We start from the raw sequence: 26,995 nt of genomic DNA on the forward strand, positions 1-26,995 counted from the left end.
AATTTCCCCTCATTTTTCCCCCCAATTCCCCCGTTTCCCCCCTGCCCGTACCCCAGCCTGAAGACGTGTTTCCGTTTGCGGTAGGCGGTGGCGGGCTGGCAGCGGGCGCCGCGCAGGGGCGTGGGGGGCTCGCCGTGGTACGGGACCCCCGCCCCCGCCCCCCGCGCGTCCTTGAACACGCTCAGGACCCCCCCCCGCAGCACGCAGTACAGGCTCTGCCAGGACCTGGGGGGCACGGGGGGCTTTAGGAGTGGTTATGGGGGGGGTTTAGGGGACCCCAACCCCCAGGACACAGCCCTGAGTCTGCCAGGACCTGGGGGGCACGGGGGGGTCACGGGAGGGGGTCACAGGGGCTTTTAGGGGATCCCCACATCCCCAGACACAGCCCTGGGTCTGCCAGGACCTGGGGGGGGTCACAGGGCGGGTTTAGGGGATCCCCACACCCCCCAGACACAGCCCCGGCTCTGCCAGGACCTGGAGGCCGTTGTGACTTTAAGGGAGGGGGGGCGTGGCGCTTAATGGGCGTGGCCATTGCAGGGCGCAGTCGCGTGGGCGGGGTCAAGCTGCCCATATAAGGCTGTGACATGTGGGTGTGCCTCAAGGGGCGTGGCTTGTGTGGGAAGGTAAAAGGGGCGTGGCTATGAATGGGGGATGTCCCCAAGGTGTCTCCAGGTGTGTCCCCAAGGCCGGGCGGTGTCCCCAATGTGTCCCCAGCTGTCCCCAGGTGTCCCCAGGGTGTCCCCAAGGCCAGGCCATGTCCCCAAGAGTCCCCAGGGTATCCCCAAGGTGTCCCCAGGTGTCCCCAGGGTGTCCCCAGGTGTCTCCAGGTGTGTCCCCAAGGCCGGGTGGTGTCCCCAATGTGTCCTCAGCTGTCCCCAGGGTGTCCCCAGGGTGTCCCCAGGTGTCTCCAGGAGTATCCCCAAGGCCGGGCCATGTCCCCAGGGTATCCCCAGGGTGTCCCCAGGTGTCTCCAGGAGTATCCCCAAGGCCGGGCCATGTCCCCAGGGTATCCCCAGGGTGTCCCCAAGGTGTCTCCAGGTGTGTCCCCAAGGCCGGGTGGTGTCCCCAGTGTGTCCCCAGCTGTCCCCAGGGTGTCCCCAGGTGTCTCCAGGAGTATCCCCAAGACTGGGCCATGTCCCCAGGGTATCCCCAGGGTGTCCCCAGGTGTCTCCAGGAGTGTCCCCAAGGCCGGGCCATGTCCCCAAGGTGTCTCCAGGAGTGTCCCCAAGGCCGGGCGGTGTCCCCAATGTGTCCCCAGCTGTCCCCAGGGTGTCCCCAGGTGTCTCCAGGAGTGTCCCCAAGGCCGGGCCATGTCCCCAAGGTGTCTCCAGGAGTGTCCCCAAGGCCGGGCGGTGTCCCCAGCCTGTCCCCAAGGTGTCCCCAGGTGTCCCCTGCTCACCTGTTGGTGGCTCTCTTGCCGGGTGCCTCCAGCTCCTGTTTCCGGCACAGCGCCCCCTCCAGGGTCTCGGGCGGGGGGGGGGCGCGGGGGGGCAGCGTGGCCGCCACCCCCGCCGGGCCGGGCCCCCCCTCCTGCGCCCCTTTGGGGACCTGGGGAGGGGGACAGGGCTGAGGGGGGGTCCCACAGCGGGGTCTGGGGTGTCCCCCCCGCATTTGGGGGGGTCAGGGGGCGTTACCTGGCCCGCGGCGCCGTCGGGGCGGATCCCGTTGAGGGCCGGGGGCTCCGGGGGGCGGCTCTGGGGGGTGGGCGTGGCCCTGGGGGGGGAGGTGGGGACACCCCCCTGTCACCCCCAGAACCCCCTCCCCATATCCCACACCCCCCCCCCCCACGCCGAGGGTGTCCCCCCAAACCTGGGGGTCTCCCAACCCCCAAATCTCAATGTTGCCCCCAAATCCCCTCCCCCACCCCGCCCCCCCCCTCACCTCGGCCCCTCCCCGCCCCCTCCCCCATCCTGGCTCTCGGGGGGCACCACCGGGGGGGTCCCCCCGACTTCGGCCCGCGCCGGGGGGGGCTCGGGGGGCTGCAGCTTCCTCGCCTCCTCCTCCTCCTGCTCCTGCCGCCGCCGCCGCTCCTTCTCCTCCAGCTGGGGGGGTCGGGGGAGTCAGGGACACCCCGGCAATGGGGCGGGGGGGGACACAGGGATCCCATGGAGACCCCCCCGAGGGCGTGGGGGTGGCACAGGGACCCTCAGCTGTGTCCCCTTGGGGTCACAGTGGCTCCAGTGCCCCCCCTCCCCTTGCCCTTGCTGCGTCCCCTCCTTGTGTCCCCCATTTTCCCCCTCGTGCCCCTTCCCCATTTCCCCCTCCTTCCCCCCCATATCCTCATCCCCTCATGTCCCCTCCTTGTGTCCCCTGTGCCCCCTCCCCATTTCCCCCTCCTTCCCCTCTATGTCCCCCTGATGTCCCCATCTCCCTGTGTCCTCATTTTCCCCCATGTCCCCCTACCTATTTCCCCCCCTGTCCCCCCACGTCCGTGTCTCCATTTCCACCCCATTTTTCCCCATTTTCCCCCCATGTCCCCCTCATGTCCTCGATGTTCCCCTCCCCATTTTACCCACATGTCCCCCCTGTCCCCCCATGTCCCCCTGTCCCCCCCGTCCACCCCATCCCCATTTTCCCCCCATGTCCCCTTGTCCCCCCCCGTCCCCCCTGTCCCCGGTGTCCCCACCGTGGTGAGGCGGCTCAGGGCAGCGAATCTCTCCTCCCAGGCGGCCGCTGCCTTCTGGAAGCTCTGGTGCCGTTTCAGGAGGGTCTCGGCCTCGGCCAGGCTGGAGCCCAGCTCGGGGGCGCGGGCCAGGGGCTCCCTGCTGGCCAGCCAGGCCTCGGCCGTGGCTGCATCGCGCCCAAACACCAGCACCTCCAGCACTGGGGACACGGGGACGGTCACCGGGGGACAGGGACACCCCTGAGCCACCCCTGGGCATTGAGAGGGGACACCAGGGGGCAGGGGGGACACCCTGGAGCCACCCTGAGGCACCCCTGAGGCACCCCTGGGCACAGCCACCATGGCCAGCCAGGCCTCAGCCATCGTGCCCGAACACCAGCACCTCGAGCACTGGGGACATGGGGACGGTCACCAGGGGACAGGGACACCCCTGAGCCACTCCTGAGCCACCCCTGGGCACTGAGAGGGGACACAGGGGGACACAGGGGTCCTCACCAGTCTGCAGCCACTCCAGCTTGTCCTGCCAGCGCTCCCCGATGTCCCTGCGGCGCTCCTGGAGCTCGGCCAGCTCCTGGGACAGCTGGGGGGACACGGGACAGGGGTGGGGACAAAGACTGGGACACGCTGATGGGGACAGGGACAGGGACGAGCTTGGGGACAGGATGGGGACAGAGATACAGGGATGGGGTTGAGACACAGTGACAGTAGCAAGGACATGGGATGGGGACAAGGACACGGGGATAGAGATACAGGGTTGGGACACGGGGACAGTGACGGGGACATGAGGGGATATGGGATGGGGACAGAGATACAGGTGTGGGACACAGTGATGGGGACATGAGGGGATATGGGATGGGGACAGCACCCTGGAGACAAGGATTTGAACGAGGGATGTGGGGCTGGGGACTTGGGGACAGTGCCAAGGACGGGGAGGCGGGTATGGGGGCACGGTGGCAGGGTGACACAGGGATGCGGTGACACGGTGACACAGGGCTGGGGTGACACAGGGATGCGGTGACACGGTGCCAGGCGTGTCCCACCTTGTCGGCGTCATGGTGGCCCCGCTGCAGCAGCGCGGTGGCCGCGGCCACGGTGGCCCCGAAGGAGCCCTCGCGCGCCTCCAGCTCCGCCCGCAGCCCCTGGTGCTGCTGGATCAGCAGCTCGGCCGCGGTGACATCCCTGCCAGGGGACAGGGACACCACGGGGTCACCACGGGGTCACCACGGGGTCACCCTGCCTCCGCCTGGGCACAGCGGGCAGGGCTGGGCCACCAGGGTGGCCGCGGTCACAGCCCCGCGCTGGGGTCACTGCAGTGTCCCTGAGGTGTCCTTGAGATGTCCCCAGGGCTGTCCCCATGTGTGTCCTCATGTCCCTGTGTGTCCCCAGGTGTCCCTGTGTGTCCCCAGGTGTCCCTGTGTCCCCCCATCCCTGCAGTGTCCCCATGTCCCCCTTGTTTCCACAGTATCCCCACGTGCCAGTGCTGTCACCCCCTATCCCCGCAGTGTCCCCATGTCCCCGCGGTGTCCCCATGTCCCCAGTCCCACCTGGGCCTCTCGCGGGCCTGCAGCTGCAGCTGCACTCCGTCCATCCAGAGCCGCAGGTCGCGGGCGGCGCGCAGGAACCGGAATTGCTCCACGCTGTCCCCGAGCAGGCGGCGCCGGCGCTGGCAGCGCCCGCGGAGCTCGGCCCAGGCCGCGGCCACCGCGCCCTCCTGCGCCCGCAGCTCCTCCGCGCGCGGGCCCGCGTAGGCCGCGGCCAGGCGGGCTGCGGACTCCTGGACAGCCGTCACCTGGGGACAGGTGGGACAGGCGTGACATGGGACAGATGGGACAGGTGGGACAGGTGTGACAGGTGTGACAGGTGTGACAAGGGACAGGTGGGACAGGTGGGACAGGTGGGACAGGCGTGACATGGGACAGGTGGGACAGGTGTGACAGGTGGGACAGGCAGCCTGCAGCCTCCTGGACAGCTGTCACCTGGAGACAGGTGTGACATGCTACAGGTGACATATCCCACTACACAGACACCTCCTGCACTGCAGCGTGTCCCTCACCTGCCACTTACCTGTCCCTCCTTGTTCCCTCACCTGTCCCCTCCCCATCCCCATGGCCTCCCCTGTCCCCTGGCAGTCCCTGTGCCCTCACCTGTCCCCGTTCCCTGTCCCCTCCCCATCCCCATGCCCTCAACTCTCCCCATCTCCTCCCTGTCCCCTGGTGGTCCCCATGCCCTCACCTGCACGCTCTGGGCCCTGTTTCCTCCCCTGTCCCTGTCCCCTGTCCCCTTCCCTGTCGTTGCCCTCACCTGCGCGCTCAGGGCCTGCACGTCGTGCTCGAAGGCGCGGTGCTGCCCTCACCTGTCCCTGTCCCTGTCCCCTGTCCCCTCCCTGTCCCCTCACCTGCGCGCTCAGGGCCTGCACGTCGTGCTCGAAGGCACGGTGCTGCCCTCACCTGTCCCTGTCTCTGTCCCTGTCCCCTGTCCCCTCCCTGTCCCCTCACCTGTGCGCTCAGGGCCTGCACGTCGTGCTCGAAGGCGCGGTGCTGCCCTCACCTGTCCCTGTCCCTGTCCCCTGTCCCCTCCCTGTCCCCTCACCTGCGCGCTCAGGGCCTGCACGTCGTGCTCGAAGGCGCGGTGCTGCCTCTCCAGCCCCTCGGCCCCGCGCAGGTCCCGGCCCAGCTCCTCGGGCACCTGCCGGGCCTTGGCTCGGAGCTGCTCCAGCACCTGCCGGGCGTCGCGGCGGAAGCGCTGCAGGTCGTGGGCGGCCGCCAGCTCCTGCGCCCGCGTGGCCACCAGCTCCAGCAGCTCGGCCCAGGCCTCGTTGAGCCCCGCTTGCCACTGGGCCACGGCCGCGCGCTCAGGGTGGCCCCCGGAGATCAGCGCCGCCGCCGCCGCGTTGGCCGCGTCCACCCGCTCCTGGCCCAGCCCGCCCGTGTCCCGGGAGAACTCGCGGAACTTGTCCCGGAGCAGCTGCGGGGACAGGGGACACGGTCAGGGGACAGGGGACAGGGGACGGGGTCAGGGGGACATGGGATGGGAGTCAGGGGACAGGGGATATGGGGACAGGGGACGGGGGACACGGGTTGAGGGTCAGAGGACATGGGGACAGGGGATGGGGGACATGGGGACACAGGGACAAGGGACAGGGGTCAGGGCGGTCAGGGGGTCAAGGAACAGGGGTACACGGGACGGGGTCAGGGGACAGAGGGACACAGGACATGAGGACATGGGATAGGGGACACAGGACAGGGGGACACAGGACAGGGGTCAGGGGGTCAGGGGACATGGGACATGGGGACAAGGGGATGGGGTCAGGGGGACACAGGGGAGTCAGAGGGATACGGGACAGGGGGCTGGGGGGACACTCCTGGGGACAGGGACATCCTGAGGGACAGGGGACATGGGACACCCCCAGTGACAGGGACACAATCACTTATAGGGGGACACAGGACACGCTGGAGTCCGGGGCCACCTGCAGTGACAGGGACACCACTGGTGACAGGGGGACACAAGGACCCACCCCCGTGTCAAGATGACCTGGGGACCACCTGGCACTGAGGGACTCCTCAGTGTCCCAGTGCCCGTGTCCCCTCAGTGTCCCCTCAGTGTCCCCTCAGTGTCCCCTCACCGTGACGTGCTCAAAGTCCTGCCCCAGCTCCCGGGACGCCGCCACCACCTCTCGCTCCGAGATCCACTGCTCCAGGTCATCGAGGTCGCGGCGCAGCTGGCACAGCCGGTGGTGGCCCTGCAGGGTGGCCCTGCGGTCCCCGGCCAGGTGACACAGCCCCGCGTAGAGACGCTGCAGCTGCGCCGCGCGGGCACGGAGCCGCTCGCTGCACAGGACAGGGGACAGCGGTGTCACCAGGGGGGCAGTGATGTCACCTCGGGGGCAGCGGTGTCACCAGGGAATAGCGATGTCACCCAAGGGGCAGGGGACAGCTGTGTCACCAGGGGATAGGGGACAGCAGTGTCACTAGAGGACAGAGGTGTCACGGGCGGGCACAGGGGACAGAGATGTCACCCAGGGGACAGGTATCACCAGGGGACAGGGGACAGCAGTGTCACCAGGTTACAGCGGTGTCACCAGGGCACAGCCGTGTCACCCGGGGATCAGGGGACAGCGACGTCAGGGGACACACAGGGGACATCAGTGACAACGGACACGGTGACAGAGAACACCGGGACCTCAGGGGACAGCGAGCACTGGGACAGGGCTGTCAGGGGCCACGTGCACAGAGTGGCAGGGGTGTCCCCAGGGTGTCCCCAGGGTGTCCCCAGGGTGTCCCCACCCGTCGGGGTGGCCGCTGGCCGCCATGGCCCGGCCCTGCTCCGCCAGCAGCTCCACGGTGCCACCGTAGTCGCGCAGCTCCTGCTCCAGCCCCAGGTGCCGGCTCAGCATGGCCTGGGCGCCCGGCTCGTCCTGGGGACACCAAGGGGGGGGGGGGGGGGTCACAGGGGTGTCACCAGCCCCAGCAGGTCCTTTGGGTGCCCCTGGCCCCTCCAGGCCACTCGAAGACCCTTCAGACCCCACAGAGCCCCCCAGAAATCCTCACTGACCCTCCCAGACCCCACAGACCCCCACAAATCCCCCCTGACCCTCCAGACCCCACAGACCCCTCAAAAATCCCTCTGACCCTCCAGACCCCCAGAAATCCCCTATAGGCCCCCCATAGACCCCCCAGATCCCTCAGACCACCCTCACAGACCCCTCAACTCCCCCTCTGATCCCACATAGACCCCCCCAGACCCTCCAAAACCCCAATAAACCAATCCCAATCCCCCTGAACCCACCACAGACCCCCCCATAGACCCTCCAGACACCCCAGAGACCCCCCCACAGACACCCCAAACCCCCCACAGACCCTTAACCCCCCCCACATCCCCCCTGCCCCCCTCTCCCATTCCCTGCCCCAAACCCCCTCCCCCCCGCCCCAAACTGGGGGTGACTCCGCTGTCCCCGAGGGGGGGTCCCGGCCCTTGGGGGGGTCCCGGCCCCTGGGGGGGGTCCCGGCCCTGTCCCCCACCTTGGCCTTGTCCTGGGCCAGCATGTGCAGCTCCCTCTCTCCCAGCCAGGCCTCGGTGGCCGCGGCGTCGCGCAGGAATCGCTGGGCGGCCAGGGCGGCCTCCAGGCGCCGCTGCCTCCGCTCCACCTGCGCCCTCAGCTCCTTCCAGGCCTCCCTCAGAGCCGGGACCCCCCCGGGGACGTCCTCGGGTACCCCCGAGTCCGGGACCCCCGCGCCGGGCGCCCCCCGCTCCAGCAGCTCCGACACGCGGCGCTCGCGGCCCTGCAGCTCCTTCTGCAGCGTCTGAGGGGCCGGATGGGGGGTTACGGGGGAAACTGGGGGTCTAGGGGGGAAACTGGGGGGTCTAGGGGGGTTATGGGAGAAATTGGGGGTCTATGGGGGAAATTGGGGGGTCTGGGGGGGTTTATGGGGGAAATTGGGGGGTCTGGGATCTATGGGGGAGTTTATGGGTTCATGGTGGAAAGTGTGGGGTCTAGGGGGTCTGGGGGCTTTATGGGGGAAACTGAGGGGTCAGTGGGGTCTGTGGGGGTCATGGAATGAGTCCTGGGGGTCACAGGGGACACAGGGGGACATTTGGAGACCCTGTGACCCACCTCGTTCTTCTGGAGCAGCAGCTGCACCGAGGGCAGGTCCTTGCCGTGGTCCGTGGACATGGCCAGGGCCTGGCGCTCCTGCACCCACAGCTGGGGACAGCGGGGACATTGGGGTCAGTGGGGACATCAGGGACACTGGGGACATTGGGGTCACTGGGGGTCATTGGGGACATTGGGGCTCACAGGGGGTCCGGGACACTGTGGGGACAGGGATGGGGGAGACTCGAGGACTGGGGGTCAGGAACAGCCATGGGGGGGAGAATTTGGGATTCAGAGATTCGGGGTCCGGGATTTGGGATCAGAAATGGGGTGGGGGTCAGAGATTCAGGGTCAGAGATTCGGGGTCAGAGATTCAGGGTCAGGAATGGGGTGGGGGTCAGAGATTTGGGGTCAGGAATGGGGTGGGGGTCAGAGTTTCGGGGTCAGGAATGGGGGGGTCACGCACGGGGACCCCAGGGGTCAGCGCCAGCCCCGGGTGGGGTCCCCCCACTCACGAGCTCGTCCTCCAGGTCCCTCCGGAACTGGTGCAGTTCCCTGGCGGCCGCCAGGCTCCGCCCGCGCTCCCGCAGCGGCTCCCGCAGCTCCCGGAACTGCTGCTCCAGCTCCCGCACCTGCTCCTGCACCCCCGCGCTCCGGGGGTGCCCCGGGCTGAGCCCCCCGGCCTGAGCCCGCAGCGCCCCCACCTCCTGCTCCCGCAGCGCCGCCTGCGTCTCCAGCAGCTGAGGGGGATTGGGGGGTCAGGGACCCCCAAAATCTGCACCCCAAAGGGCCCCCAGCTCCTGCTCCCGCAGCACCGCCTGCGTCTCCAGCAGCTGAGGGGGATTGGGGGATGAGAGACCCCCGGGGACCCCCAAAATCTGCACCCCAAAGGGCCCCCAGCTTCTGCTCCTGCAGCGCCGCCTGCGTCTCCAGCAGCTGAGGGGAATTGGGGGATGAGAGACCCCCAGGGAACCCCGAAATCTCCACCCTAAAACTGTAGCCAAATCCTGCATCACAGACTCGCACCCCCAAATCTGCATCGCAAAACCTGAACCCCAGAACCTGCACTCAAAACCTGCACCCCCAAATCTGCATGGCAAAACCTGCCCCCAAAAGCCTGAACCCCAAAACCTGAACCCAAATCCTGCATCAGAAACCTTCACCCCAAAACCTTCACACCCCAAAATCTGCACCCTAGACCTTCACTCCCAAAACCTTCACACCCCAAAATTTGCACCCTAAACCTTCACCCCCAACCTTCCCCACAGCCCCATTTCCCATTTCCCATTTCCCATTTCCCATTTCCCATTTCCCATTTCCCAGCCCTGACCTGGTGCCGGGTCAGCAGGACCCCGACGCTGGTCAGGTCCTGGCCGCAGTGGCCGGAGCGGAGCTGGGCGCGGACCCCGGCCAGCCACGAGCGCAGTCCGGCGCAGGCCTGGGCGCAGCTCTCGGCGCGCGCGGCCTCGGCCAAACCCCGGCCCTTGGCGGCCGCCGCCGCCTCCACCTGAGCCCACAGCGCCCGCAGCTCCTGCCGGGGGGTGGTCACTTGTCCGGCCAGCGCCGGACGTGCCCGTGCCAGCTGCTCGCCATCCTGCGGGACACGGGAACGGTGGCACTGAGTTACGGGAGACACCCTGGGACCGTCAGGGTTGGACCCAAACGCATCACAGGATGGGCAATGTCAAGGTTGGAATTGTTGAGGTTGGACCCTTTGAGTTGTGGGGTGATGAGGAATGGACGTGTGGGGTTGTGGGATCATTGAAACCCATGGAACCATCAAGGTTGGACCCAAAAAGTCACAGAATGGGCAATGTCAAGGTTGGGATTGTGTGGAATTGTTGAGGTTGGACCCGTTGAGTTGTGGGGTGATGAGGAATGGACACGTGTGGTGGTGGGATCATTGAAACCCATGGAACCATCAAGGTTGGACCCAAAAAGACATCACAGAATGGGCAATGTCAAGGTTGGAATTGTTGAGGTTGGACCCATTGAGTTGTGGGGTGATGGGGAATGGACATGTGGGGTTGTGGGATCATTGAAACCCATGGAACCATCAAGGTTGGACCCAAAAAGTCATGGAATTGTCAATGCTACACGGGATCCTTGAGGCTGACCCAGTAAACTGTGGGATTGTGAAGATTGGGCCCATGGAATGGTGAGATCATCAAAACCAGACCCATGGAGCTGTGGAATTATTAAGGCTGGAGCCACAGAACCGTGGAATCACTAAGATTGGACCCGCGGAACCACAGAATTGCTGAGGTTGGACCCACGGAATTTTGTGACTCAACGTATCCCACCTTTCCCAAGGGCTGCCCTTTCCTGGATCCCATTTTCTCCCAGTTTTCCCCCAGTTTTTCCCCCGTTTTCCCCCGTTCCCACCTTCTCCAGCGCCTCCAGCCAGCCCCGGTTGGCCGCGAGCTCGGCGGCGAAGGCCTGGTGCTTCTGCCACTTGCCCTGCAGGTCCCGCGTGCCCTCGTAGGACACGTCCCGGGCCACCGGCAGCTTCTCGTTCAGCCACAGCGTCAGCTGGGAACGGGGACAGGAACGGGAACGGGGACGGGGACGGGGACGGGGATGGGGATGGGAACGGGAACGGGGATGGGGATGGGAATGGTAATGGGAACGGGGATGGGGACAGGGACGGGAATGGGGACGGGGACAGGGATGGGACGGGAACGGGGACAGGGACGGGGATGGGGATGGGAATGGGGATGGGAATGGGGATGGGAATGGGGATGGGGATGGGAATGGGGATGGGGACAGGAACGGGAACGGGGATGGGGATGGGGACAGGAACGGGAATGGGAACGGGGATGAGAATGGGAATGGGGACAGGGATGGGAACAGGAACGGGGATGGGAACGGGGATGGGAATGGGAACGGGAATGGGGATGGGAACGGGGACAGGGACGGGAATGGGGATGGGGACAGGGACAGGGACAGGAATGGGATGGCAATGGGGACAGGGATGGGAACAGGAATGGGAACAGGAATGGGAACAGAGATGGGGATGGGAACGGGAATGGGGACAGGGACACAGATCAGGGTCTCTTCCCACAGTCCCAGCCCAGTTCTCCTCTTCACCCCATCCCCATTTTAACCCCATCTCAATCTCCCTCAATCTCCACCCTAATCCCATCCCAATCCCGATCCCAATCCCATCCCAATCCCCACCCCGTCTCACCTCCTGCCCATCCTGCAGGAACTTCTGCAGCTCCCAGTTATCCCGCAGCCGCCCCAGCAGCTCCTGGGCTGATTCCCGGATCTTCTGGTGCCTGTGCCAGGGCCAGGAGGGATGAGAGACCCCATTCCCAGGGGATGGGATGGGACTGGGATGGACTGGGACGGGTCTCTCACCTGCTCTCCACCGACTCCACCGTCTCCCGCACCTTTTCCGCGTGGACGCCGCCCTCGTCCAGCAGCTTCCTCCCGGTGTCTGTGAGCGCCCGGACGCGCTCCGTGCCGGTGTCCAGCGCGGCCAGGAACTCCTCCAGCCTCCTCACGGCCGCCTCCGCCCCCGGCACCGTGCCCGGCATCTCCGTGTGGGCCAGCGTGTGCTCCTGCGGGTCGGGACCGGAACCGGGATCGGGACCGGGATGGCACCAGAGCCCCGGGACCCCCCCCGGAACACCCCGGCTCCCCTCACCTGCTTCCCCAGCGTCCCCTCCACCTGCTTGGCGTCCCGCAGGAACACGTGGAAGGCGACAGCCTGGGCCAGGAGCCGCTGCCGCTTCTCCCAGACCCGGCCCAGCTCCTCCCAGTCCGCATCCAGCGCCTCCAGGCGCTGCAGCAGGGACAGACTCTGCGCGTCCGTCTGTCCCCGCGTCACCTCCCGGCCGGCGGCGCGGGCGCTCCGGTAATCGGCGCCGTAGTGCGAGATCTCGGTGCGGAGGCTCTCGTGCTGCCGCAGGGAGCCCTCGGCCTCGGCCAGGGACGCGGGGACATCCTCGGAGCCCGCGGCCGCGCGGGTGCGGGACAGCCAGGCCTGGAGCGCCGCCAGGTCCCGCAGGAAGCCCTGGAGCCGCCGCGCCTGCCCCAGGGACTCCTCGCGGCTCCGGTGGCACCGGCGCAGCGCCTCCCACTCGGCCTCGAGCCCCGCCAGCTCCTCGCGGATCTCGGCCGCTCGCTCCGGCTGCTCCCCCTGCAGCTTCTCGCCCTCGGCCCGCAGCTCCCGCAGCTTTCCCTGGATGGCGTCCAGGTCGCGCCCCATCCCCGACAGCTTCCCCTGCAGGGCCGTGATCCCGGCCAGGTCCCGGCCCAGCGCCCGCGTGGCCTCGATCGCCGCCGTCTTCTCCCGCATCCAGCCCCGCGTCTCGTGGCATTCCAGGCGGAAATTGTGGATGTTCAGCGCCGCGGTCAGCGCCACCTTCTTGCGCTCGGCCAGCGACCGGAACCGCTCCCACCTGGCACGGGCGGGATCGGGGCACGGTGGGACGGAGCCCGGGGAGCGCTCGGGGCGTCCCAGCCCAAGAATCCATCCCTGGAGCGTCCCGATCCAGAGAATCCATCCCTGGAGCGTCCCGATCCAGAGAATCCATCCCTGGAGCGTCCCAGCCCCGAGAATCCATCCCTGGAGCGTCCCGACCCAGAGAATCCATCCCTGGAGCGTCCCAGCCCCGAGAATCCATCCCTGGAGCGTCCCAGCCCCGAGAATCCATCCCTGGAGTGTCCCGATCCAGAGAATCCATCCCTGGAGCGTCCCAGCCCAAGAATCCATCCCTGGAGCGTCCCGATCCAGAGAATTCATCCCTGGAGCGTCCCAGCCCCGAGAATCCATCCCTGGAGCGTCCCGACCCAGAGAATCCATCCCTGGAGCGTCCCAGCCCCGAGAATCCATCCCTGGAGCGTCCCAGCCCCGAGAATCCATCCCTGGAGCGTCTCAGCCCCGAGAATCCATCCCTGGAGCGTCCCAGCCCCAAGAATCCATCCCTGGAGCGTCCCAGCCCCGAGAATCCATCCCTGGAGCGTCTCAGCCCCGAGAATCCATCCCTTCCCAGAGCATCCCGGCCGGGAAAATCCCTCCCTGCATCCCTGGAGCATCCCTGACTGCCCGGAGAACCCAGCCCTGCCTGGAACACCTCCCTGAGCCCCTGGAAATTCCATCCCTGCCCGGATCCACCCGCAATCCCAGCCCGGAATGGCCCCGCCGGGGCCGCCCCCACCTGTCCCGGAGCTGCTCCCAGGTGTCCCGGGCGCTCTCCCGGTTCCTGTCCCCGGATCCCTGCAGCTCCTCCGTGACGCGGCCCACGGAGGCCACGCGCGCCGCCAGCGCCGCCAGCTCCGGCTCCAGCGTCTCGAACCTGCGGGAGCGCCGGGAATGACCGGGAATTCCGGGAATGCCGGGAATGCCGAGCCGGAGCCGGGAACGCTGGAAACCCCAGCGACACCGTGCCGGAGGTGGGAGTGCCAGAAATCCTGGGAATGCCACAAACTCTGGGAATACTGCGCTGGAGGTGGGAATTTGGGGAATTTTGGGAGCGCTGGGAATGCGGTGTTGGAGGTGGGAATTTTGGGAATGCTGGGAATATCTCAGGTCGAGGAGAGAATTGAGAGAGTACGGGGAATACTGTGTCGGAAGTGAAAATTCTGGGAAAACGGGAACACCTGGAACACTGGGAATGTTGTGGTGGAGGTAGGAATTCAGGGAACATTGGGAATAACGGGAATACTGGAGACATCCTGAGGAAAAACGGGAATAACGGGGCGATCCTGTGTATTCTTGGGAAAATTCCTGGGGGAATCCCAGTGGGGGCGACCACGGGCACTCCGAGACTTCCCGGGAATAACTCCGGGAATAACTCTGGGATTCGCACGGTGCAGCACGGGCAGCCCCGGGCGCTCACCGCTGCTGCACCACCTCCAGGTCCTCGATGCGCTCGGGAATCTCCATGGAGAGCAGCCACTGCTCCCTCTCGCCCACCCAGAGCGCGCAGGCATCGGCCTCGCTGCGCGCCGCGAACAATCCCAGCGCGTCCCGCAGCTCCAGGCGCCGCAGCTCCGCCCGCTCCTCCAGCTCCCGGTGCCGCCGCTCCAGCTCCGCCAGCCGCTCCGCCAGCCCCGGCACCACGTCGGGAAGGTCGGCGGCATCGCCGGGCATCGCCTGCTCCCGCAGCGCCGCCAGCGCCGGCCCTCGCCGCCGCATCTCGTCCTGCAGCTCCCGCAGACGCCGCTCCAGCATCCCCGCCGAGCGCTCGTCGTGGCCGAGCTCCGGCCCCGCCACTCGCCGGGCGGCGGCCGCCAGCCACGCCTCGGCCTCGGCCGCCTCCGCGTCCAGCTGGAAGCGCCCCGCGGCCGCGCGGAGCCGCCGCTCCCGGGCCCCGGCCAGCGCCGGCAGCGCCGCCCACAGCGACTCCAGCTCCCGGATCCGGCGGGACACGGCGGCCGCGGGGTCCGGGGAGCCGGGAGCGGGGCCCGGGGCTCCTTCGGGGGGTTCTGTGGGGCCCTCGGTGAGTTCCGTGGAGCCGTCGGGGCGTTCCGAGGGTCTGGTGGCGGACGGCGAGGGTCCCTCCGTGGGTCCAGGGGGGGATCCCAGGGACGCGTTCTTGGATTCCGGGGGTCCCGTGGGTCTGGCGGTGGATCCGGCAGCGGATTCCGCGGGTTTTGCGCTTCCCATTGATCCGGCAGCGGATCCCGCTGATCCAGGTGTGGATTCCACAGATCCCGCGGCTCCGTCGGGGGCTCCCTGCGCCAGCAGCTCCCGGCCCCGCTCCAGCAGCTGCTGCAGCGGCCCCGCGCGTCCCCCCAGCGCCCCTCGGATGGCTTCGAGCTGGCTCAGCATCCTCAGGGCTCCCGGCAGGTCCCGGCCCAGCTCCGGGCAGCGCAGGAGCCGCTCCTGTTCCCGCATCCAGGCCTCCTCCTCGCCCGCGTCCCACAGGAACTTCCAGAGGCGCCGGGAGCGCTCCAGCCGCAGCCGCCGCTGCGCCGACAGCGCCGAGAGCCCCCGGTACCGCAGCTCCAGAGCCGCCACGCGGGACCGCAGCTGCTCCGGGGGGCACGGGCGGTACCCTGGGGGGCACGGGCGGGGGTCAGCGGGGCTTGGGGGTCCGGGGGTCCTGGGGGCTGGAATCCCCCAGGGTTCAGGGGTACGGTGTTCAGGGATGCCGATTTTTGGGGGCTCCCAGGGTTTGGGATTCAGGGATGCTGAGGATTTGGGAGAGCCAGAGTTTGGGGGTGCTGGAGGTTTGGGATTTGGAGGTCCCCGGGTTCGGGGATTCGGTGGTTTGGGTCTCGGTTTTTGGGGGTTCATTTTGGGGTTTTGCTAGGTCCCGCTTTTGGGGGTCTCAGGTGAGTGGGGGTCCTGGGACTCAGGTGTCCCTGGGTTTGGGGCTTCCAGGACATCCCGGGGGATCCCAATTTTGGGGTTCCCCGTTTTGGGGGTCACTCACCGCCCCCCTCCCCGAGGAAACGCTCGGCCGCCGCCCCCACACTCCGAACCCTCTCGGCCTGGGCCGCCACGTCCCCCTCGACCAGGGCGTGGATCTGAAGCAGATCGTCCACCTGGCTCAGGTGCTGCCCGAAATCCCGCGACTGCAGCCGCACCTGGGGACACCGAGGGGTCACGCGGGGGGGGGGGTCCCACGAGGGGATCCCACCCCCCCGCTAAACCTCCCCTCGCAGCCCCTTCCCCACCTCCATCTCCTCCATCCAGCCCATCAGGTGCTCCAGGTCGCGCAGGAGCCGCTGCAGCTCCAGGTGCGCCCGGAGCCGCTCGCGCCGCGCCGCCACCTGAGCCCGCAGCGCCTCCCAGAGCGACACCACGTGGTCGCGCCGTGTCGCGATGCCGCCCATGTCGTGATAGCGCTCGGCCTCCAGCTCGGCGGCCACGGCGGTGACGGCGCGCACGCGGCTGCCGTAGGCGGCGATGTCGCTCTCGATGGCCTCGTGCTTGCGCAGCGCGGCCTCGACACCACCCAGGGACCCCCCGAAATTGTCCTGGGGGGGGAAAGGGGCAGTGAGGGAGGGGACACTCTGGGGACCCCCAAAATTGTCCTGGAGGAGAGAAAAAGGGCCTGAGAGGTGACAAAGGGTGGGGGGGACACATCCTGAAATTGTCCCGGTGGGGACAAGGGGAAGCCCCCTGGGGTGGGGGCGGTTTCAGGGTCACCTGTGCCACCAGGTTGTCCCTGCCTGGGGGTGGGTTGGGGGTCCCGGTGTCACCGGTGCCAGCAGGCGCTGGTTGTCCCTGCCTGGGGGTTGTTTGGGGAGGGGTCTCGGGGGTCCCTGGGGTGTCACCTGTGCCACCAGGCGCTGGTTGTCCCCCAGCCAGGTCTCCCTGAGCGCGGCCTTGCGGTGGAACCTGGCCGCCAGCTGCTCCAGGTGCTGCTGCCGGAGCAGCTCCGAGCGCAGCGCCAGCTCCCGGCCGTGCTCCGCCTTCTCCAGCCGCTCCCACGCCTGCGGGGACAGCGCGGTGTCACCTGGGCACCTGTCACCTGTGTCACCTGGGCACCTGCACACCTGGGGCACCTGGGGCACCTGCACAGCTGGCACCTGGGCACCTGTCACCTGTGTCACCTGGGCACCTGCACAGCTGGCACCTGGGCACCTGGGCACCTGGGCACCTGCACACCTGGGGCACCTGGCACCTGGGCACCTGCACAGCTGGCACCTGGGCACCTGTGTCACCTGGGGCACCTGTGTCACCTGGGCACCTGCACAGCTGGGGCACCTGGGCACCTGTCACCTGTGTCACCTGGGCACCTGCACACCTGGGGCACCTGGGCACCTGCACAGCTGGGGCACCTGGGCACCTGTCACCTGTGTCACCTGGGCACCTGCACAGCTGGCACCTGGGGCACCTGGAGCACCTGTCACCTGTGTCACCTGGCACCTGGGCACCGGGCACACCTGGCACTTGTGTCACCTGGGGCACCTGGGCACCTGCACAGCTGGCACCTGGGGCACCTGGGCACCTGTGTCACCTGGGGCACCTGGGCACCTGTGTCACCTGGGCACCTGTGTCACCTGGGGCACCTGGGCACCTGCACAGCTGGCACACCTGTGTCATCTGGGCGCCTGCACACCTGGCACCTGGGACACCTGCACACCTGGCACACTTGGCACTTGTGTTACTGTGGCCTCTCCCATGTCCCCAAGTCCCTGTGGCTGTCACCCTGTTGATGTTGGCAATGTGGGACCCTCCCATGTCCCTCCTATGTCCCCAATGTCCCCAGTGTCCCCGTGGCTGTCACCCTGTTGATGTCGGCGCTGTGGGGATCCCCTGTGTCCCCCCCATGTCCCAATGTCCCCCCAGTGTCCCCGTGGCTGTCACCCTGTTGATGTCGGCGCTGTGGGTCCCCTCCCGGGGCACGAACTGTCTCTGGTTGTTGGCGCGGAGGCGGCTCCGGAGCGAGAACAGCAAAACCTCCAGGGAGCCCTTGTCCTCAAACCTGGGGGGACCCCAAAATAATTCACTGAAAGAACCCCAAAATACACTGGGGGGAACCCTAAAACCCACCCTGAGCCCCAGGGATGCCCCAAAACCCCTCAGAGGGAACCTGAAACCCGCTGGGGGGACCCCAAACCCCCTCTTGGGGACCCCAAACCCCTCAGTGCAGCCCCCAGGCCCCTCAGGGAGCCCCCAGACCCCTCAGGGAGCCCCCAGGCCCCTCAGTGCAGCCCCCAGACCCCTCAGGGAGCCCCCAGGCCCCTCAGGGAGCCCTCAGACCCCTCAGGGAGCCCCCAGGCCCCTCAGGGAGCCCCCAGACACCTCAGGGAGCCCCCAGGCCCCTCAGGGAGCCCCCAGACCCCTCAGGGAGCCCCCAGACCCCCAGAGCCGGGAGGTTTCTTTTCTCACCGGGGGGGTTTCTCGGTGGTGCGGTAGGCGCTGAAGGCCTGGAGCTGCCCCTGCAGGCCGGGGATGCCGCGGGGCAGGCGCCGGTCCGTGAGCAGCAGCAGCGAGCGCTGGATCCAGCCCAGCAGCTCGGCCGCCTGCGCCTCGTAGCGCCCGGCCAGGCCCTCGGCCTCGCGCGCCGCCTCCAGCACCTGCCCGGGCACGGACGGACGGACGGACAGACGGGGGCACGGCTGGCTGGCTGTGTCCTCACATCCGTCCATCATCCATCCGTCTGTCCATCCATCCGTCCGTCCGTTTGTCCTCACATGCATCATCCATCTATCCATCCAACATCCACCCATCCGTCTGACTGTCCATCTGTTCATCCATCCATCATCCATCCCTTGTCCATCCATCCATCCATCCATCCATCCATCCATCCATCCATCCATCCATCCATCCAGCCATCCATCCATCCATCCATCTGCCTGTCCATCCATCCATCCATCCATCCATCTGCCCATCCGTCCATCCATCCATCCATCCATCCCTTTGTCCATCCATCCGTCCATCCATCCATCCATCCATCCATCCATCCATCCAGCCATCCATCCATCCATCCGCCTGTCCATCCATCCATCCATCCATCCATCCATCCATCCATCTGCCCGTCTGTCCACCCATCTGTCCATCCATCCCTTTGTCCATCCATCCATCTGTCCCTCCATCCATCCATCCATCCATCCCCATGCCCCTCTGTCCATCCATCCCCCCCCTTCCCCGCCCCTTTCTGGTCAATCCATCCCCTCTGTCCATCCCCTCCGTCCATCCCCCACCCGTCCCTCTGTCCATCCCCCATCTGTCCCTCCCTCCCCCCTGCCCATTCCCGCGGATTCTGTCCGGTCCCCACCCCCCCCGACACCATCTGCCCATCGTCTGTCCGTCCATCTGCCCATCGTCTGTCCGTCCATCTGCCCATCGTCCGTCTGTCCACCCCTTCCTCCTCCCCCCGTTCCCTTTCCGTCCACCTGCGTGTCCATCCCTGTGCCCCCCCATCCTGTGTCCACCCCGTGTCCGTCTGTCCACCCCGTGTCCGTCTGTCCACCCCAGACCTTCCCGACGCGTTTTCCCTCCACGGCCAGCGCCTTCATCCTGGAGAAGTGATGGTAGAGGGCGGCCACGTAGGTCAGCACTGAGCGCTCGTCCGGCTGCTCCACGGCCACATCTGGGGGGCACAGGGGGTCAGACCCCCAAATTCTCCCCAAATCCACCCCCAGGAGCCCCCAAATCCCCCCAGGGACCCCCAGGCGCTCACCCTCGGGGTCCAGCAGCCGGGTGACCCCCAGCTCGCGCTCGGCCACGCCGAAGGCGCTCTGCAGGTTGTGGAGGGCGTTGGCTCCGCGCAGGGACCCCACGTCCAGCAGCTCCGGCCTGGGGGAGACCGGACAGCTGAGCACGGACCCACAACCACTGACCCACAACCACGGACCCACAACCACTGACCCACAACCACGGACCCACAACCACTGACCACAGACCCATGACCACTGACCACAGACCCATGACCACTGACCCACAACCACGGACCCACAACCACTGACCACGGACCCACAACCATGGACCCACAACCACTGACCCACAACCACTGACCACGGACCCATGACCACTGACCCACAACCACGGACCCACAACCATGGACCCACAACCATGGACCCACAACCACTGACCACAGACCCACAACCATGGACCCACAACCACTGACCCACAACCACTGACCCACAACCACGGACCCACAACCACTGACCACAGACCCATAACCACTGACCACGGACCCACAACCACTGACCATGGACCCACAACCACAGACCACAGACCCATGACCACTGACCACAGACCCACAACCACGGACCCATGACCACTGACCACAGACCCACAACCACTGACCACGGACCCATGACCACTGACCCACAACCATGGACCCATGACCACTGACCATGGACCCACAACCACTGGCCATGGACCCACGACCACTGACCACAGACCCACAACCACTGACCCACAACCACGGACCCATAACCACTGACCATGGACCCATAACCACTGACCCACAACCATGGACCAATGACCACTGACCACTGACCCAGATCACCCCATAACCCCTGCCCCATAACCCCACAGACTCCCACCCCATAACCGCTGCCCTAGAACCCTCACATCCCCCCCGCTCCAGCCCCTCCCCAGCCCCTCGGTCCCGCACCGGTGCCGGTGGATGAGGGCACAGAAGGCCAGCCCGTCCCTCCAGCTCGTGGTGAAGTTCTGCACGTTCACATTGGGGTACCTGAGGGGGGGCAGGGGGGTCAGAGACCCCCAAACCCCCCCAGAGACCCCCAAAACCCCCCCAGACCCAGCAGGTCCCACATGAGTCCCCTTAGAGCCCCCCCCATGGAGCCCCCAGGAGCCTCCTGAGCCACATGGAGACCACCCAGACCCCCCCCAGGACCCCCAAAACTCCCCCAGAACCCCCTCAGGACCCCTCACCCCGCGGTTTTCATCTGGCACCAGGCCAGCAGCGCGTCCTTGGCCGATTTCCTCTCCCGCGTGTCCCCGGTCTCCACGCTGATGTCCTGGATCTGGGGGGGGGCCCAAAAATGGGGTTAAGGACCCCCAAATTGGGGTCAAGGACCCCCAAAAATGGGGCCTGGGACCCTCCCAGTGGCATCAGAACCGCCAAAAGTGGGTCTGAGACCCCCCCCAAAAGGAGCCTGGGGAAGATCTGGGGATTTCTGTGACCAAACTGAGAGCCCAGGAGGGGTTTGGGACCCCCCTAAATGATTCCAAACTCCCTCAGGGCAGCTCCAGGACCCCCCAAAATGACCCCCAAATCCCCCAGGGCGGCTGCAGGACCCCCCTAAATGATCCCAAACACAATAGGGTGGGTTTGGGACCCCCCTAACTGACTCCCAAACCCGCCAGGGTGAGTTCAAGACTTCCCTAAATGACCCCGAACACCCCAGGACCCCCCCTAAATGACCCCAAACACCCCCAGGGCAGCACCAGGACCCCCCTAAATGACTCCCAAACACCCCCCGGGTGGGTCCAGGACCCCCCCTAAATGACCCCAAACACCCCAGGACCCCCCCAAATGACCCCAAACACCCCAGGGCAGTTCCAGGACCCCCCTTAATGACCCCAAACACCCCCAGGGCAGTTCCAGGACCCCCCTAAATGACTCCCAAACACCCCCAGGGTGGGTCCAGGACCCCCCTAAATGACCCCAAACACCCCAGGACCCCCCCCCTAAATGACCCCAAACACCCCAGGACCCCCCCCCTAAATGACCCCAAACACCCCAGGGCAGCACCAGGACCCCCCTAAATGACCCCAAACACCCCCAGGGTGGGTCCAGGACCCCCCTAAATGACCCCAACCCCCCCCCCCAGGGCAGCTCCAGCACGGGCACGCCCCCATCGGGGCGGGGTCCGGGCCGCGCCCCCCGCCCCATTTCCCTCGCTCCGGGCGGGGCCGGGGGCGCACCTGGAAGCGCAGGATGATGGTCCAGACCAGGCCGAGGGTCAGGCGGGGGTTGCCGTCCACGATGTCGTGCGAGCCCACGTTCTCCAGGTGCACGCGCTGCTCGCGCAGGAAGCGCAGCGCCTTCTCCACGTTCTCCAGGCAGTGGATCCGCATCCGGCCCCGCGTGGGGCGCGGCTGGGCCGGGGGCGGGGGGGGGCAACGTTAGAGAGACCCCCACAAAACCCCCCAGGACCGGGGGTAACGTTAGAGAGACCCCCACAATCCCTCAGGGATTGGGGGCAACGTTAGAGAGACCCCACAACCCCCCCCGGGACCGGGGGCAACGTTAGAGAGACCCCACAACCCCTCAGGGACCGGGGGTAACGTTAGAGAGACCCCAGAACCCCTCAGGGACCGGGGGTAACGTTAGAGAGACCCCAGAACCCCTCAGGGACCGGGGGCAACGTTAGAGAGACCCCAGAACCCCTCAGGGACCGGGGGCAACGTTAGAGAGACCCCACAACCCCTCAGGGACCGGGGGTAACGTTAGAGAGACCCCCACAACCCCCCGGGACTGGGGGTAACGTTAGAGAGACCCCACAACCCCTCAGGGACTGGGGGCAACGTTAGAGAGACCCCCACAACCCTCAGGGACCGGGGGCAACGTTAGAGAGACCCCCGGGTACGGGGGGCACAGTCAGGGAACCCCCCCAGATAGGGGGGGATCGTCAGGGGAATCACCCACGAATCGGGGGGCACAGTCAGGGACCCCTCTGGGCAGGGGGGGCACAGGCAGGGATTTCCCCAATTTGGGGAGGGTCGGTGCCCATTGGGGGGGGGATTCCTGTTTTTTGGGGGGGATTCCTGTTTTTTGGGGGGGGGATTCCTGTTTTTTGGGGGGGATTCCTGTTTTTTGGGGGGGGTTCCCCTTTGAAGGGGGGCGTCCCCAATTTGGGGAGGGGTCGCACTCACCGGGAACCCCCCCCCCCCTCGAGCAGCTGGGGGTCCCTTTTCGGGGGTCCCCACAGGGATTTCCCCATTTTGGGGAGGGTCCTCATTGGGAGGTTCCAGTTTTTTGGGGGTTTCCTGGTTTTTTGGGGGTTTCCTGTGTTTTTTTGGGGGGTTTCCCCTTTGAAGGGGGGGGCGTCCCCAATTTGGGGAGGGGTCTCACTCACCAGGGTCTCCCCCGAGAGCCCCTCGAGCAGCCTCAGCAGGAGCCGCCCGTCCCTCAGGTCGCTGTAAAGGTCCCCCAGGTGCGACCCCCCCGCCAGGTGAGAATTCACCCACTTGGTGAAGGTTTTCTTCTGCACGGCCTCGCGCTCGTCTGGGGGGGGCACGGGGGGGGTCAGAGACCCCCAAAACCCCCCCAAAACCCCCCCAAATCCCCCCCAGACCACCCAAACCCCACCCAGAGACCCCAAATCCCACCCAAAGACCCCAAACCCCACCGAGAGACCCCAAACCCCACCCGAGACCCCCCCTCATCTTTCTGCACGGCCTTGGGCTCATGGAGGGGGGCACGGGGGGGTCAGAGACCCCCAAAAACCCCCCCAAAACCCCCCCAAATCCCCCCCAGACCACCCAAACCCCACCCAAAGACCCCAAACCCCACCCAGAGACCCCAAATCCCAACCAAAGACCCCAAACCCCACCCGAGACCCCCCCTCATCTTTCTGCACGGCCTTGGGCTCATGGAGGGGGGCACGGGGGGGGTCAGAGACCCCCAAAATTCCCCCCCAAAGCCCCCCAAGGGTCGCAGCCCCACAGGGGGGGTCCCCCTGCACCAGCCGGCGCTGGATTAACGCTAAGAGGATTTGGGGGGGGGGGTCCCTGAGGGGGGTCCTGGGAGATTTTGGGGGTCTGGGGGCGATTGGGGGGGTTGGGAGTTTGTCCTGGGGGGGGTTTTGGGGTGATTGAGGGGGTTTGAGAGGGGAAATTTGGGGGGCTCCTCCCATTTTCCCATAATACGCCCCCACTTTTGGGGGGTTTTCCCCATTTTTTGGGGGTTTTCCCCATTTTGGGGGGGGGGGTTTTCCCATTTTTTGGCTCTTCCCCTGATTTTTTTAGGGCTCATTCCCACATTTTGGGGTTCCTCGATCTCCATTTTTAGGGTCTCTCCCTATTTTTTTGGGTGTTTCCACCTCTTTTCTGGACTTTTCCTCCTGTTTTGAGGGGTTTTTTTACCCCATTTTTTTTCTGGGTTTTTTCCCCATTTTTGTGCTCTCCCCTCACATTTTTGGGCTGATTTCCCCATTTTTGGGGTCCATCTCCCCAATTTTTGGATTCCCCATCCCCATTTTTGGGATCTCTCATATTCCTGATGCACTTCCCATCATTTTCTGGGTCGTTTTCCCCGTTTTTGGGGGCTGTTCTCCCGTTTTTTCCACTTTTCCATCACTTCCTTTTGTGTTTCCCTCACTTTCTTTGCCCCCTCCAACATTCCAGAGCTCCCAATTCCCATTTTTGGGATTCTCCATATTTTTGGTGAATTTTCCCCCAATTTTTTCGGCTTCCACTCCCATTTTTTATCCTTTTCCCCCATTCTTTGTGGTTTTCTCCTTTTTTTCTTTGCTTTCCCCAAGTTTTCACACTCTCCCCCTCATTTTTTTCACTTTTCCCTTAATTCTTGCACTTTTCTCCCAGTTTTTGTCTTTTCTTCACTTTTTTTTCACTTTGCCCCCAACATTTGAGCTTCTCCCCACTTTTTGTGCATTTCCCCCCATTTTTTTCACTTTTCCCTCAATGTTTTTTCCTTTTTCCTCCCATTTTTTGCGCTTTCCTCCCAAATTTTTGTGCATTTCCCACAAATTTTTCCATTTCCCCCCATTTTTTTACTCCCCCCCCACTTTCATCCCCTTTCCTCCCAATTTTTATACATTTCCCCCCAATTTTAGGACTTTCCCCCCACTTTTTCCTCTTTCCCCCCCATTTTCCACTTTCCCCACAGCATTCAAACTTTTCTCCTCACTTTTTGTGCATTTTACCCCAATTTTTACCCTTTCCCTCACTTTCCTCACAATCCTCCTTTTTTTAAAAAATATTTTTCCTCTATTTTTGTGCATTTTCCCACTTTTTTTTTTCCACTTTTCCCCCAAGTTTTATTTTTCATTATCCCCCCATTTCTTCACTTTTTTCCCCCACTTTTTTCACCTTTCCCCACCCCACTTTTTCCTCCCCGTTTTTCCCCATTACCCCCCCCAAATTTACCCCATTTCCCCCCCTCAATTTGCCAAATTTTCCCCCCATTTTTTCCCCATTTCCCCCCCCAATTTTCCCAATTTCCCCCCCATTTTTTCCCCATTTCCCCCCCTCAATTTTCCCAATTTCCCCCCCATTTTTTCCCCATTTCCCCCCCTCAATTTGCCCAATTTCCCCCCCATTTTTTCCCCATTTCCCCCCCTCAATTTTCCCCATTTCCCCCCCATTTTTTCCCCATTTCCCCCCCCTCAATTTTCCCAATTTTCCCCCCCATTTTTTCCCCCATTTCCCCCCCCTCAATTTTCCCAATTTCCCCCCCATTTTTTCCCCTTTTCCCCCCAATTTTTGGGGTCTCCCCGTACCTGCCAAGGCTTTGATGCGGGAGCGCTCGAAGCGCCGGGCGGAGCCTTCGTCCTCCTCCTCCTCTTCCTCCTCGGGCCCCCCCGCGCCCCCCTCCCCCTCCCAGCGGGGGTCGCTGAACCGCGGCAGCTCCAGGGGGTCGTAGGGGGGGGGGGACAACATGGTGACCTCTGGGGACCCCCAAATTTGGGGAGGGGGCGGCGCTGGGAGAGCTCAGGAGGGAGCTGGAAAAATGGGGGGGGGGTTTGGTCACTTTGGGGGGGCGACCCCTCCTCAAAGCCCGAAATTTACGGGGACCCCCCCAAAATCAATGGGGATCCCCCCCCCAATTAACGGAGACCCCCCCCAAATTAACGAAGACCCCCCCCCCAAATTAACGGAGACGACCCCCCCCCCAAATTAATTAAAGCACTCCCCGAATTCGGAATTTTTCCCTAAATTAATGAAGAATCCCCCCCCAAATTAAGAGAATGCGCCCCGAATTAATGAAGAACCCTTCAAACGAAGAAAGACCCCTCCCCAAATTAATAAAAAGCCCCCCGAATTAATAAAGAGCGCTCCAATTAACAGGAATTTCACCGAATTGATCGAGACCCCCCCCCTCCCAAACTCTTCATCAAACTTCACCTTCAGTAGAGACCCCCCCCCCCCCAGTATTAAATCGAGACCCCCCCCAAATCCCCTTCGGGATCCCCCAATTCCTCTGCGGGACCCCCAAAACTCCTCCAAGTTCCTCCCCCCTCCTCTTGAGACCCCTCCCCAAAACTCTCCGGGTCACCCTGAGCGCCCCCAAATCCTCTCAAACAAACCCCGAGCGCCCCAAATTCCTCCCCGGGACCCCCAAAACTCCTCCGAGCCCCCTCCCCCCGCTGCCCAGAGCCCCCCCAGAGCCCCCCGCTCCCCCCGCACTCCCCCCCCCCGTTAATGCTCTTAACGGGGATCAGCGCCCGCAGCGCCGGGGGGGTCGGGGGGGGGGGGTCTGGGGACACAAACTCGCGAATTTGGGGGTGGGGGGTCCCCGAACCCCCCCGGGGCAGCGCGGGGGGGGCCCTGTCCGGGGATGCGGAGCCGCTGCCGCAGTGCCCGGGGGGGGGCGCGGGGGGGATCAGCGGGGCCGGGGGGGGTTGCGGGACCCTTGGGGGGGTTCTGAGGGTGGGTTTGGGATGGTTTTGGGGGGGGTCTCCCCCCGTTTGAGCCCCCCCCCCCCCCCAGGTGTATCTCCCCCCCCCCCTTTACCTGCGCTGCGGCCGCGGCGCGCGCTGAGCCCGCGGCAGCTCATCACACCCCGGGGGGCGGGGGCCTGCGGGCCACGCCCCCTCCGCCGTCACCACGGCAACGCCTCCTGGACACGCCCCCTTCCCCGCTTGTTGCCATGGCGATGAGGGCGGAGGCCACGCCCCCAATTTTCCCGCCACCCGCGCGTCCCGCCCGCCAGGGGGCGCTCGCGGCGTGAGGGGGGCGAAGATGGCGGAGGAGGCCGTGAGGGGGGTGAGGGGGTTTTGTGGGGTTTTTTGTGGATTTTGGGGGTTTTGTGGGGTCAGGGATCACGAGAGAGGGTTGCGGGAGCTTTGGGGGTCCCTGGAGGTGGTTTTGGGGGTTCTGAGGGGTCACTAAGGAGGGTTGTGGGGCTTGGCGGGTATGGGGGGGCTCTCTGGGGGTCACTCTGAGGGGTCGGTGGTCACTAAAGTGGGTTGGGGGCTCCTAAAGGGTCTCTATGAGGGGCTGAGAGTCCCGAGGGAAGTTTTTGAGGGGATTTGGGGGGTCTCGGGTGGTGTCGGGAGTCCCAAGAGTATTTTGGGGGGACTTTGGGGGTCTCTGGGCTCCCTTGGAAGGAGGAAGAGTCTAAGGGAAGAGGGCCCGGGGGATTTTTGGGGTTTTTTTGGGGGAGCGTTTTGGGGTCTCCCCACCTCTTCCGGCCCTGCAGGTCCTGGAG

At 65.4% G+C, this 26,995-nt stretch overlaps 1 protein-coding gene across 1 annotated transcript; it reads right to left on the reverse strand.

Moving 5' to 3' along the window:
* Positions 1-51: 51 nt before the first annotated feature.
* LOC118701096 (spectrin beta chain, non-erythrocytic 1-like) lies at positions 52-26,358 on the reverse strand (the record flags this gene model as incomplete). The annotated part of the gene is made up of 34 exons (XM_036405721.1): positions 26,299-26,358; positions 25,065-25,286; positions 22,680-22,828; positions 21,526-21,699; positions 20,530-20,621; positions 20,249-20,329; positions 19,307-19,422; positions 19,104-19,216; positions 18,013-18,200; positions 17,488-17,605; positions 16,452-16,610; positions 15,849-16,151; positions 15,605-15,758; positions 14,063-15,224; positions 13,382-13,519; positions 11,866-12,622; positions 11,577-11,779; positions 11,404-11,494; positions 10,599-10,745; positions 9,544-9,807; positions 8,729-8,953; positions 8,235-8,324; positions 7,642-7,923; positions 6,907-7,037; positions 6,246-6,450; positions 5,213-5,587; positions 4,168-4,412; positions 3,664-3,802; positions 3,119-3,203; positions 2,627-2,823; positions 1,882-2,042; positions 1,635-1,713; positions 1,400-1,548; positions 52-225 (listed from the first exon to the last, which is right to left on the reverse strand). Coding segments are annotated over exons 2-34 (7,106 nt in total), but the record flags the coding sequence as incomplete, so codon positions are not given.
* Positions 26,359-26,995: the final 637 nt, after the last annotated feature.

This window comes from Molothrus ater, unplaced genomic scaffold, assembly GCF_012460135.2.
Source record: "Molothrus ater isolate BHLD 08-10-18 breed brown headed cowbird unplaced genomic scaffold, BPBGC_Mater_1.1 matUn_MA125, whole genome shotgun sequence".
Taxonomy (NCBI): Eukaryota; Metazoa; Chordata; class Aves; order Passeriformes; family Icteridae; genus Molothrus; species Molothrus ater.